The sequence below is a fragment of the Chrysochloris asiatica genome, unplaced genomic scaffold (assembly GCF_000296735.1).
Source record: "Chrysochloris asiatica unplaced genomic scaffold, ChrAsi1.0 scaffold00078, whole genome shotgun sequence".
Classification (NCBI taxonomy): Eukaryota; Metazoa; Chordata; class Mammalia; order Afrosoricida; family Chrysochloridae; genus Chrysochloris; species Chrysochloris asiatica.
The window spans coordinates 6037792-6050953 of NW_006408596.1; the positions used below are offsets into that span (position 1 = coordinate 6037792).

The 13162-nt window shown below is 45.3% G+C and overlaps 1 protein-coding gene across 1 annotated transcript in view; it reads left to right on the top strand.

The window, feature by feature from the left end:
* The first annotated feature begins 7976 nt into the window (after window positions 1-7976).
* LOC102813938 (2'-5'-oligoadenylate synthase-like protein 2-like) overlaps window positions 7977-13162 on the top strand; it is a 42760-nt gene continuing 37574 nt past the window's right edge. Inside the window, exons 1-2 of the mRNA XM_006865498.1 lie at window positions 7977-7984; window positions 8196-8337. Of these exons, the coding sequence (XP_006865560.1) occupies window positions 7977-7984; window positions 8196-8337 (150 nt within the window). The remainder of the gene's footprint in view (window positions 7985-8195; window positions 8338-13162) is intronic.

Below are 13162 nucleotides of genomic sequence, written 5' to 3' on the forward strand. Positions count from 1 at the left end.
GTGGCAGGGAGCATGTTCTTCATTAAAACCTACCCCTTGGATTAAGATTTTTGTAACTGTCAACAACCCAGACTGGGAGGGAAAGACACATCCTCCAGGAAAAACTTGTGCCTTTTCCTCAGGTATCCTTGGGTATAAAAGGACTTTGGGGCCCTTGAGCTCTACCAGTATTATACCTGATTTCCTAAGTCAAAACCAGAAAAACAAAACAAAACCACGCGAACAGTACCCAACATGATCTTGTAGCATTTTCCTTTCTGCAGGTGGCTTCTAGTGTAAACGATACATATTTTGGAATCAGTGAACTGCTAGGCAAAAAATAAAGATCGGAAGAACAGAGCTGTCTTGTGGTCAGTCTGGAAAGTAACTCTGATCCACTTCCTGGTGACAATGAGGGTTGGAGAGTGAAAGAAAATTATTTCTAGGTAAAGACTACTGCTATGTTTCCATAGTTCCAAGGCATACTGAGTATTTTTCGGGTAGTCTGAGATTGTGTGGGTAAGGTGTATTTCTCTGTGGTTTGTGAATGTGTGTGAAGCTTTGTATAAGTGTATGTTTTTGCTTAGGAGATATGCTCCATATACAAACATAATAGCCAGTATCAAATTTCTCCCCCAAAATCCTATTACCAATTTACACTCTACATACAGTAGGTGCTCTGATATTTGTTTACTATCACCACCCTGTGATGGTGAAACTGAGGTACAGAGATGAATGGCTCAAATAACTGAGTTATTTGCTTTAGGAATCCAAGTGTACACCCACATGGTGACCCAGCAATGCTGTTTTTAACTCTTGAACTGCACTTTTCTCTCAGACAAGAGTTCAGTAGTCACTATGTAAAAGGGAGTGTCAGTCTTCCTGTATGTGTTGGAAGAGATTCCAACCATTGTCCATTATTACATACTGTCACCATGGTAACACAGCCAGGGGAGCTCTAGATACATTCTACCACTGAGGTTGAGTCGTCAGTGTGAAGATCACATAGAAAGCTCATATGCTTTTCTGGTGGGCCACAGATTCTGAGAGCAATAGTCCAAACTCTGTCTTTACTGTGTCCACTCCTCACTACCTCACCAAAGCAGATTAAAGTCAATGAGATACTTGTGTGTGTTTTTGATGGCATTATAGCCACAGTCCTAGAAATGCTCAAGTCATGTGAGCATCGCACCCCGGGGACAGTGATAGACAGAACTCACAGTATCACCAGAGTATTAATTAACCTGCTGTCCAGTACCCTTGCTGCAACTCTCGAGTAGCTGGGTTGTAGACACACTGTGCTCAACCCCTACATCAAGCCCCTAATGAACTCATCGAGTTAGATTAGACTCTATGTGTTGAATGTTATGCTTAGAATTAAATCCAGTTCCTAATATAAGATTGCTTTTATTCAAATCTGCATTCCATACAACCAACGATAAATGCAATAGCAACTAATATGGTTCCATGGAGGCTGACAACGTCTGGAAGTTGCCCGGAAGAGACTGACAATATAACTATGCTTCAAAACAGAGAGGACTAATGGGACTGTGACAATGAATCACTTAGTGCTTTCAGTACCGGCTCAAAACTCAGTCATGTTTCCTTCGAATGCTCCAAACATAGCCAAACTCCTAAGGACTTTTTTGTATTTATTTCTTCCTAATTGCCTCTGCCATCTTTCTTCCAACAAACAAGATGACCCAACAGCAGTTCATGTTTTAACCCAACACACCCATGAATTCTACCTCCTTTTCCAAGTCAAGCAAATTGCCCTTGAAAATTCATGAGCAACAGCACCAATATACTGACAGTTACTCTGTGTCTTCATAGCTTCCCTAGAGGGCCCATTGGTGTTTGACCCTGATAAGACAGATGAGGTGGTACCATTAGATATCAAGGTGAGGTTGTCAATCTTTGTCTTGAGGTAGAAATGTCATGGTTTCTTTGTCGGTTGAATTGACAAGTAAAAACCTGACTGTTCATTAAGACTTGAGAAACAATTTTCTTGCGAAAGGAAGACTATTTAACAACTGATTCCTGATTCAAAGATAGCAGCCTAAGATCAATAACTGTATGGTAAAGATACTTTCCTCAGTAACAGCTGCTCCTTGGATTAAGAATTATGTTAATTACCATCAGAAGAGGACTTGCAAGATCTCTCCTCCAGGAAAGTCTGCATTTTCCACAGATGTTCTTCATCATTTACGGGACTTTGATTTCATCTCTGCTTCGTATTTGATTTTCTAAACCTATTAAGAGAACAAAAGATCTGTGCCAAAAGTCTGAGGTAAAACTGGATTCTCAAAAGTGTTTTCTTTAATTGCAGTCAATCATGAAAGACACCACAGTTGGTATGTATTCTGCAGTCACACTTGCTGAGGAAAATCTAGATAAGAAAGGTGGGTTTTTGTTGCTGGGGTCCGTCTGGAGAGCCACTTTGATTTGTGATTGCTGGTGGGAATGAGCTTTGAAGTTAGTGGGCTAAAAAATCATTTTTCCAGTTAGGATCTATAGCCAAGCATCCACAAGCTGTTGTGTTCCTTATAGGTGGTGTGGGTTTATGTGCAGGAATGCTGAGGTGTGTCAACACGTAAGTCTATGTGGTGTGATTCTGAGTGTGCATGTGTCTGTGTGTTTGTGCATTTCCCCACAAACAGCCTAATGCCAGAGCCGATTTTCTCTATAAAAAAATCCCATCTCCATGGCAGGTCACCAGAGAATTGTGGGTCAACCGCAGTCCAGGTGACCTTGCAGTTCTCCACTATGGTTTGGAGGGTATAAGTTACAGAGTTCTCTGGAAAAGCCTGGGGTTTCTTAGACCAACATTATCCTCCCTCTCATGGGGACAGGATTCCTGGTCATAGGTACTCACTGCAAGGCCAACAGTGTCTCTCTTGTGCCTTCCTCAGTCCTATGTTCAGTCCTGTGTAATCCCTCCTAGGCCACAGTAAGTAACACATCTTTGGATTTTCATCTATGATCTAGTTCCAGTGGAGAAAGATTCCTTCCTCAGCTTCTCCAGCCTTGTTGGGACCCATTCTAAGCTAGGGTGTCTGGCCAAACTGGAATCCAGTGAAGGGTGGGCTCCTGAAGACAATGGTGGTGGTGGTGGTGATGTGCTATGGAGTCAGTTCCAACTCATAGTGACCCTGCACAGAGTTTCCAAGGCTGTAAATCTTTACAGGAGCAGCAAGCCTCATCTTTCTCCCGCAGAACAGCTGGTAGTTTCAAACTGCTGACCTTGAGGTTAGCAGTCTGATTCATAATGACTATGCTACCAGAGCTCTTTTTGAAGACAATGAAGTGGGTCTAATTACCCTCTGCTCCTGTTTCCTGCTCTGATTATGCCTAGCACTCAGCCTATAGAGTAGCCTCCCTGCTGAGAATCCAGTAGGCTGTTTCCTACATAATGCCTGGCCCCGGGGTACAAGAGCTCAGGAAATACCTATTAAATGAAAAATCAGATCAGACCAGCAAACTACACTGTGATCTTTGGATCTTTGGATCTGCGGAGCTGTCCTCTGCAAAATTGACTCAACTGATGAGATCATCGATTCAATTAAAAAAAAATTAATTCCACTGCTAAATCCCACTAGTCACCCTGCAAGTGTGATATACTTATGCCTGCCATATTCATCACAGAAGGTCTCCTTGGGTAGATTCACTGAGTCTGTGTGTGTTTATAACAGTTGGAAATTCAGGTTAATAAGATTGTGGTTAAATCTAGCATGGTTGAATGGAAGGGAAGTTGAGACATTGAAACGGGGGTCCTTTTCATCTTCTCACCCATTTTTAGTTTTGCAAACTGCAAGCCAGTACTTATTAAAGTCCCATGAGTCCGCAGAGCCGAGAGAAGTTCTGAGCATCTAGAGGAAAGAGCTGTGGTGATCCTAAATCAGCCAGCATAACTTTGAGGATGTAAGGGAGGGGTCTCTCAGCACCCAATAGGTTCCCAGGGTCAGGTAGCCGAAAAGAACACTTGAGGTGCAGTGGGAAGATGGCTCTTTCCTTTATTCAACAAAAACGGTCAGCATGGCGGGTTAAGGGGTCTCAGGTAATCTCTTGCCCTTCCCCATCTCGTTCTTGGCTCTCAGAACTCACTCATGCTTTCTCTCCCTTCTCCTACCCCTCACATGGGGGAAGTCCTTATATACTACTACAGAACAAAGAAGACATCTTGCCAAATATATCTCACAGGTTATGTAACAGTATGACATCTTTCTAATAATGACAGGGCACATAGCAATTTTTTAGCATTGGTGTGGCACGATGGGTTAATGCTCTAGACTGCAAAGCCTTTTGAACTTCAAGGTCGGTGGTTCAAGCTCACCAGCCACTTCTTGAAAACCCTATACAGGGTCCCTATGGGTCGGAACCGACTCGAAGGCACTTAACAGTTTTGTGCCAAATCACGAGTCCGCTCCTGCCTGTAAGGGGAGTCCCTGGTAATCTTGAGCATCACCTTCTGACTCAACAGAGGAATGGGAAGGCTATTCTATTATCTATCTTTCTTGCTGATGTTAGTGTTTTTAAAGAATGTGCACCAAACTGGATAGTTTCCAGCAGTGAGCAGGAAAGACATGCAAGATAAACAAAAACACTCAAGGTAGGGTTCCAAGGAAGACGGTTCCTGGGAGCAATTTGGTTTGGAATCTGAAAAGGGGGTATAAAATCAGGAAGAAAAGGAGCTATGTGTGGAGGTGTCCGCTTGTTCTTTTCATATTTATTTACATAATAGATGTAGCATGTCTATGGGCTTTCAACAGGAAGTATCTGGAATCACCACCTTTTCTTAATGTGCTATTTCAAGATTCTCATTCCCATCAAGACCTGATAAGCCCGCCTTCACCACAGCCAAGCATCAAAACCTGGAGTTTTATTGAGTTCACACCACTTGGGACTTGAGCAGGAGATATTTTGTTTTGGGTTCTGGTGTTGATGTGTGATGTGGATGATCTGGTGGGTCACAACTATCTTACAGGCACACAGTTGACCCTGGAGACAAAGTCCTTGCAGTGCACATGTGCCGGGTGGATGAAGAGAGATTGGCCTTCTCCCTTCTGCACGTTCAGATCTCGCAGCAGCATAATCACGTTTCTACACCTGCTCTAAAGGGACACCCAGGGGTGAAGAGGCAAAGATGATTTCAGGGCTTTAAACCAGTTCAGTCATGGCCAAGAAATCAAAACAGAAAGAGATGCAGATTTTTACAATTTGGATGGATTCACAACAGTAAGCAGAATGGGCAAAATGACAGGTCGAAGGCCTGGAATGGCAACCTTAGAAGGGGCACTCTGAGCCATACATTCAAAGCAGCCCATTGAGTGAGACTGGATTTCTGGCAGAAGTGAGGAAAGCAACATACATTCAAAGCAGCACAGTTGGCTGCTATCTTTGAGAAGGGCATTGGTATTTCAGAATCCCAATGACAAGTGATTTGTCCCTTTGAAACCCATATGCTGCCCTTGTTTTCTAAGAGGGAGATTAGGATTCTAGCAGGATTCCTCTCTGTAATTATTCCTGTTTCAGTGATTGTTCAGATTCACCCAAATTTTTAAAACTCGAGTCTGTTCTGGTTTTACTACCTCAGCCACGACTGAGTATTTCCTTTGGGTTTTCTCACATGTTTCCAAGGCCTGGAGAAGCGAGCAGAGGAGCATATCCTGGAGCACATTTCTAGCCTCCACTCCTCCTCCAAATCCCAAATCCTGGAGTAGAAATAAAACAAGAATTTACTTCCATCTGAAAGGCTTGTGTCCAGCTGCCCCTTGGGTCTCAAGTGCCAGCAGGGCTCTAGAGGGCGTGTTATGAAGCATCACACGCTTGCTCTCGTGGTCTGGTGATGTGGTCTCCTGGAATTGGTCCAGTCCAGGAGAAAGCCTCTGGGAGGCAGGAAGGAGTGAGGGAAGAGCGGAAGGCAGCAAAATTGCCAGGCATAGGCGGTTGTAGAGACAGTGACTGCTTCTTGGAGGAATATGAAGAGTTGGCTTTGCATCCTGGTTAAAATTATAGAAGGTCTTCAGTCCCTGGGAGAGGAGTACATACACGAGGGCAGAATTGGGTCCTGAGTCAAAGGGGCCCGAGTTCTCACCTAAACCTCTTCTTTCCCTTCCATAACCAACCCGTCATCACAATGAATGTGTCCAACATAGAAAGCTATGACCAGGAACTGGAGAGTTTAGCTAAGTGAAGAGGGTCCTGAGAGCATCTTGCCCAGGAAGAGTCATCCATTCCCCAGAAGGTCTGATTATTGGACAGCGCTTTGATCCTAAGACTAGACTGCCCAATGACTACTGTAATTTGGAGAAGACAACTGTAGCATAGCCCTGTGTGTAACAGCAGAGGATGTCATTTACATTGAACTGTTGTGAAGTGAGTCCCTAGAATTGTTCAACATGTTCCCAACGTAGAATCCCACCCTACCCTTTCAACACCCTTAACAGTCAGCAGGGAACACCCAGTTAAAGCTCTGGGGGTGGGAGACCCTGATCTCCTCTGCTCCAGACAACTGGAGAGTGGGTGGTGACCAGAGACACCTCCCATGCAAGTAGCAGAGCTTACCTGTTTTGCTTTCCTGTGGATGCATGGTCACCCTGACAACAAGTGGCTAACCTTTTAGGAGCCCCCTCCTGATGGCGAGTTTCCCAAGCTCTGTGGACACTCAGCTTCTGGGGGTCCCTGTGGAGGATTTGATCCCCTCATGACACTGTTTATTGAGTGGAAGTTCTACAGATTTTTGGTAACTTTTTTGTATAAAACCAACAACACACGGAAATCTAATGTGATGCTGATATGGGATGAGTTAAGACGGTAAGATTACAAATTACCTATGGTCTTATTTTATTGCATATTTAAAAGCAATACCTTCTGTAACCTTTTCACTTTAAAGCATAGTGAACATCAATGTTGTTTTCCTTACTACAACCTAATGGTTTTGGTTTCATTGACAGGTAGAGGCAAAGTTTGGTGTCAGTTTTGTAAAGAAAAATGATTACTAGAGGTAAGGGGTTAGCTCCAGGAAACTGTCCCCATGTAATGTGAAGATCTCATGACTGGATTGTATTGATGTCAGGGTTTGAGGAGGTGGGCTCATCACTTCCACACCTGTCCCATTAGACCCCCTCCTCCTTTACCTCTTCACCCTCAGAAGGCCCAGGTCCCTGGGGCTCTGCCTTTTCTCCCAGGATCCAAAAGTCCTTTTCTGTCCATTGCAGTATTCTCTCTGAAGCCTGCCCCATTTAAATTAGGGAGCAGCAAACAGCCTTCAGTGCCCCGCTGACCTGACCCTGGGACTAAGAGGAATCCAAGGTGCCTCTCCAGGACTTGAGAAGCCACTGAGTCCCACAGCCCACCCCTGTTGTCCCTCTAGGTGCTTCACCAGTGATTCTGGACCCTGAGTGTACGTTGTTAACTGTCGTCTGTGCGTCCTGAATTCTAGGACCTGAAGACATCAACATCGCCTCCATGGAGCTGGAGCTGTTTAGTAGTTATTTGTATTACTTTAATTAAATCTATTTACATTTGTATCTCATTCTTTAAATTGTACATTTCCATATTCCCACGGGAGAAAAATGCGGCTGTATGCTACCATAAAGATTCACAGCCTTGGAAACCCCATGGGACAGTTCTACTCTGTCCTTAATGGTCGCTGTGAGTCTGAATCAACTGATGGCAGTGGGTTGGGTCGAGGAGCCTGAGTCCCACCGCCCACCCCACTGTGACCCTCCTCTGTCCCTGTAGGTGTCCCTGTTTGTGTGAAGCTGAAGGAATGCACTTCAACACGTAGGTTCTTCTTTCAACTACATGGAATAAAAACCTCAAGTGAAGCAGTTTTAGAGATAAAGACGATTCATTGACCCTGCAACTGAAAATTCCAAAGCTTCAGGTATAATGATGAGACCTAAGTGGTCCCTATGTCATTATGGTCCCAAGCCTGGGACTGGCTCAGCTCAGCCATTCTAGATTTTCACCTTTGACTTCAGGCTGATGCCTTCATGGCTGGGTAAGGTCCAGGCTCCCCTTCAGGACATGAACCTTTCAATAAACCTCTACCCCCAACATTCCAAGCAAATGATCTGAGATCAGTCTTGATTGGGACTGCTTTGGGTACAACCCCAATCTTGAACCAAGATGCCGGGAGGCCACCCTAAACAGAAGCAGGCACCCAAAGATTCTGAGTTCCAAAGGTCAGACCCACCCCTTCTCTCCCCCAGACCCATCATCCTGGACCCAGCAGATCCCACCAATAACCTTGCAAAGGGGAAGAGATGGGACTTGGTGGCCAAAGAAGCTGTTCACTGCCTACGGCAGACCTGCTGCTACATTGAAGACCCCAGCCGGGGCTGGCAAGTACAGGTATGACCCCACTCTTTAGTCATGACTCATAAATCTCCCACAACTCCTGCCACAGCACCCACAAGTACCCCAAACCGGCAGCAGCCCCTAAAGATGCGCTGACCAACCAGGTGTGCATTTCCTTCCCTCCTCCTGAAAATGTCTACGCCTCAGTTCTTTCCCCTGGAAAATCGGTAGAACGATTCCTGCCCGCTCAGTAGCCAATTGAGAGATGCAGTCACAGAACTTACTCACCTATATGCACACTGTGATACAATGATTCCCTGTGGTAGACTGGCAAAACCCCAACTGCTTGCCATCCAACAGGAGATGGACTAGCTATATACACCAGCAATGCAGGACTAGCACAGGGTTCCACTGTGACTACTGTCTCTATCCTCACCCATGGTTCACAGCCAGACCCGGCTTCACAGGCCAGGACTCTGCTTAGGAGCTTAAGGAGAGAACTAGTGTCCCCAGCCTGCTCCTCCCAGAGTGAACTGGGTGCCAAGACACCATTTCAGAGTCTGTCTGCTGGGAAATTTTGAACTTGGACGTAAAGGGCAGCCCTCAGCACCTGAAGCAAGTCAGATGCCCAAAGCAGCAGAGGGGCCACCACCCAGCCACATCTCATTGGCTGCAATTATCCAGCTGACCAAGGACCCGTGCTGGTGAGGTTCATGGGACTAGTTCCTATTATTATTACTATGAACTTGCATTTTGTGAAAAGGTAAGACATGTTCACAGCAGTGGAAAGGTACATACTTAATAAGTCTTCTATTCATTTTAACCCCCAGACTCTCAATTCTAAATCCTCCTAGACATCTACCCACGGATCCATTTCATCCATCTCCTTCCATGAATATGACATTCAAAGCAAATTTTTGCTTGTGTTCAATTGTGCATCCTGATTTGGGCACATTTTTACTTGATTTGGTTTATTTATTTTACTTACATTATTAAGCTTCTTATTAAGGAACTCTGTGCAGAAGCCAACCAGCTCTCCTAACTCCGAGGGCCGGTAGGCAGCATCCAGTTAAGTCCCGGGGGCAGGAGACCCTGATCTCCTCTGCTCTAGGCCCCTGGGAAGGGGTGGGGACCAGAAGCATCACAGGTGTAAGTAGTAGAGCTCACCTGGCTCTGCTCTGCCTCCCTGTGAGTACATGGTCACCCCTGAGAGCGGGGAGCTTCCCCAGCTCTCAGGACCCTCAACCTCTTGGGGGCCCTGTCAAGGATATGGGCCACTTCATGACACCATTTATCAAGCTGAAGTTCTGTAGCTCATCTGTACATGTTTGTACAGACTCAAAGTAAACCCTAATCCGAAGAAAATTCAACACCAGTGCTCACCTGCAATGAGTTAAGGGAGCAGGATTACAATTACCTACATTTCACTTATTTTTCAAATTTTCCAACCATCCCTTTCTGTCCACTGCAATATTCTCTCTGAAGGCTGCCCTTTGGGTGCTCAGGTTAAATTATGCTGTGGGAGAGTTATAGGCACTTCTACCCTCAGCAGAGAGTAGCAAACAGCCCCCAGTGACCTGCAGACCTGACCCCTGGGAATAAGAGGAGTCCAATTGCCTCTCCAGGACCTGAGAAGACACTGAGTCCCACAGCCCACTCCTGTGTCCTTCTAGGTGTCTCAATAGCGATTCTGGCCCCTGGGTTTGTGTCGCAGATTCTGGAGTTCAGTGAAGACTGGGATCTAAAGCCCTCAGCATTACCTCCACGGAGCTCGAGTTGTCCTAATATTGATCTTTATTCCTTTAATTTAATTCATCTATAGTTAACAAATGTGAAGATGGTGCGGGAGCAGACAGTGTTTCTTTCTGCTGTGCACAGGGTCACTCTGAGTCAGAATCAACTTGATGGCACCTAACAACAACATATTCATATTTTACTCTTAAATTATATTTAAATTTTGTTATTGTTTATTGCAATCATGTACTTGTTTTTTTGTAATTTATATTTAAGCCATTTAGGGTTTTACCATTTTTTTCTTCCATTTAGTTTTATAGTTATGAATTTTCTGTCTATTTTACATTTATCTATTCAATATGGTTTTAGCTGGAGCTATTTATACTTGCTTCCTAGTTTTATTTAGCGGTCCTGGAGACACACAGTAAAGTGCTCAGCTGAAAACCTAAAGGTTGGCAATTCAAACCCATTCAGCAGCTCCTTGGGAGAAAACCCTGGTAATCTGACATAAGAATTACAACCAAGTTTAGGACCACAGTCTTAAAGGACAAATAGGTCAACTGGCATAGCTTAATTCTTAGTGTTCTACATTCTAGGTTAGTGAGTAGCATCTGGGGTCTTAAAAGCTTGGGAGAGGCCATTCAAGATACAACTATTAGTCTCTACACATCCAGAGCAAAAGAGCATGACGGAAACTAAAGACTCAAAGAAGCTAGTCTACAGGACTAAGATTCTACACGAAACAGGGACTCACCCACCTGGAGGTCAGAAGAATTAGATAGTGCCTGGCTACCACTAACCAGATGGCCCTCTGGGACACACTAGAGGGTTCAGGACAGAATGGGAAAGAACAAAGCTCAAATTCCTAAAAATGGCCAAACTTACTGGACCAGTACAGACTAAAGGAAGCACAAAGACTATCATGCTGAGACACAGTTTAAACTTGGGACTCAAACCACTCCAGGAAATCACCTGTCACACAGGGAGGGGTGAAAAAAATGCACATGTTGGAAACCCTATGTAGGGTCGCTATGAGTTGGAATCAACTAGAAGGCAGTTTGTTTGCTTTGGCATATATATCATTAGGTGCCACCAGGTCTGTTCTGACCTACAGCACCCCTGTACATCCCAGGCCGTAAATTTTTGTGGGAGCAGAAAGCTTGGTCTTTCTCCCACAGAGAAGTTGATTCAAGCTGAGAAAACCCTATGGGCATTTCTACTCTTTCACACGAGATCACTAGGAACCAGTCAACCCCATGACACCCAACAAGTGTTTTGGGGGTGATTTGGGCTGATTTCTCATTCGTTAGAGCCCCAGGCATATAGGTGGGGTTCAATTCTTGTAGAGGCAGCGCATATGACAACAGAAATACCAAATACCTTGGGCTACCTGAAGAATGAACAAGTCTGTCTTAGAAAAAGTGCAGCCAGCATGCTTCTTGGAAGCAAGCATGACAAGACTTCATCTCACATGGTTTGGACATGTGATCGGGACCAGTCCCTGGTAAATTACCATGCTTGGTAAATTAGAGGGTCAGCAGAAAAGAGGCAGACCCTCATGAGTAGCCACAATAGTGGGTTCAAACCCAGTAATAATTGTGCGGATGGCACAGGCGTGGGCAATGCTCCGTTCTGTAGTATATAGGGATGATAAAGAGTCAAAACCTACTCTGTGGTACCACCACCACAACCAATGGGGTGAAAGGCTATAGAGTGATAAAGTTTCTATAGTTTACCAGGAGAGTATTAACTCTTACTAGACTGTGAAATGTTATATATATATATTTGTTATCCCCAGAGCAATCACACAAGACAATTCCAAAGTCACTCAGGTAAAATTGGTTAACCTCAGTAATCCTCTAGGGGTATGAATAAAGCAGGTAAAATATGTTACACATATATATTTACATGAACAAAAAGTATCCATTTTTCTTAAGTCAACACTTAGGATTGTTGGATCACATGACAAAGTATGTCTTCTTCCAGCCTGCCTTTCTGTCACCATGTCCTCACTGCAGCAGGATCTGAGCAGGTCTCCACAATGCCCCTGGGGAAAGGGGATAAGGACTCACAAGCACCTGTCTCTTCCCCCACCAGCTGCCCCAGCTGCCCCTCCAGCCCCAGCACTAATCCACAGCTGAAGAGATACAAGAAGCAGAACTCCTTAGAACCAGTAGCTGTTCTAGAATATGCTGGAGTGGCCGCCTATAGATTCTTTGCATCTCCCCCTCCTTTCTCTATGTCACATCCCCTCTCACCTCCCTTCCTCCCCACCATCAGGCATTGCCATGGATGACCAGATGGGTTTCCTGTTCTCCCCTGCTCCGCCCTGCATCCTTCCCTCCCTCGTCTGCCTCTGCAGCTTCTGCTTCATGTTCAAGCCCATTTGTGGGCATCTCTGACGGTGAAGGAAGCCCTTACCTGCAGAACAGAGTCATCTACACCCAGGGGTGTGTATTCTCACAGAACCCATTCTGTCATTGATCCTGGAGCCCCTCTCCACCATCACTGCTCTAGCTTCTCAACTAACACATTTATGGGCTGGCTGGCCAGCCTACCTCTGATTGGGAGTCATCCCCATCTCCTTCACCCCATCTTTCCAGCCTGTCCTTCTGAGACCTCCGACCATCTGATCAGGACCTTCAGATACCCCTGCTGCCAGTGACAACACTGAAACAACCAGCCCACCTGTGCTGAGGGTCTGTGGTTCCATTCCGACCTGGAGAACTTCCCTTTGGCCCTGGCACACCACAGCCCCTCTCTGAAGCCCTGTGGCTTCAGAGCACAGCACTATCCCTCTAGCAGCTCACTGGAAACCTTGCAGATCCTGCCCGGCCCCAAGCTCCACTCCCGGCAGGCCAACCTTCACCAGAACATTTAACACTTCCAACCTGAAAGCACCCATGCCAGCACACAACTGGCCGTGTTAGTGCTTCAGCTGTTTTTACCTCTGGTAGGTAGCTGTCACCAACATACAGAGGCTGCCCCAAGTCTAAACTGTAAGGACCAAACTGATTTTACCTGATTTTGCCTACCTAGAAACTGCTTGGCTAAACTCTAGTCAGGCTCAAGAAAGCATTTTAAATAGACAAGGCCTCAGTTATTAGTTCCCTCCAGAGGCAAGGTCAATCTCCATTCTGTACAT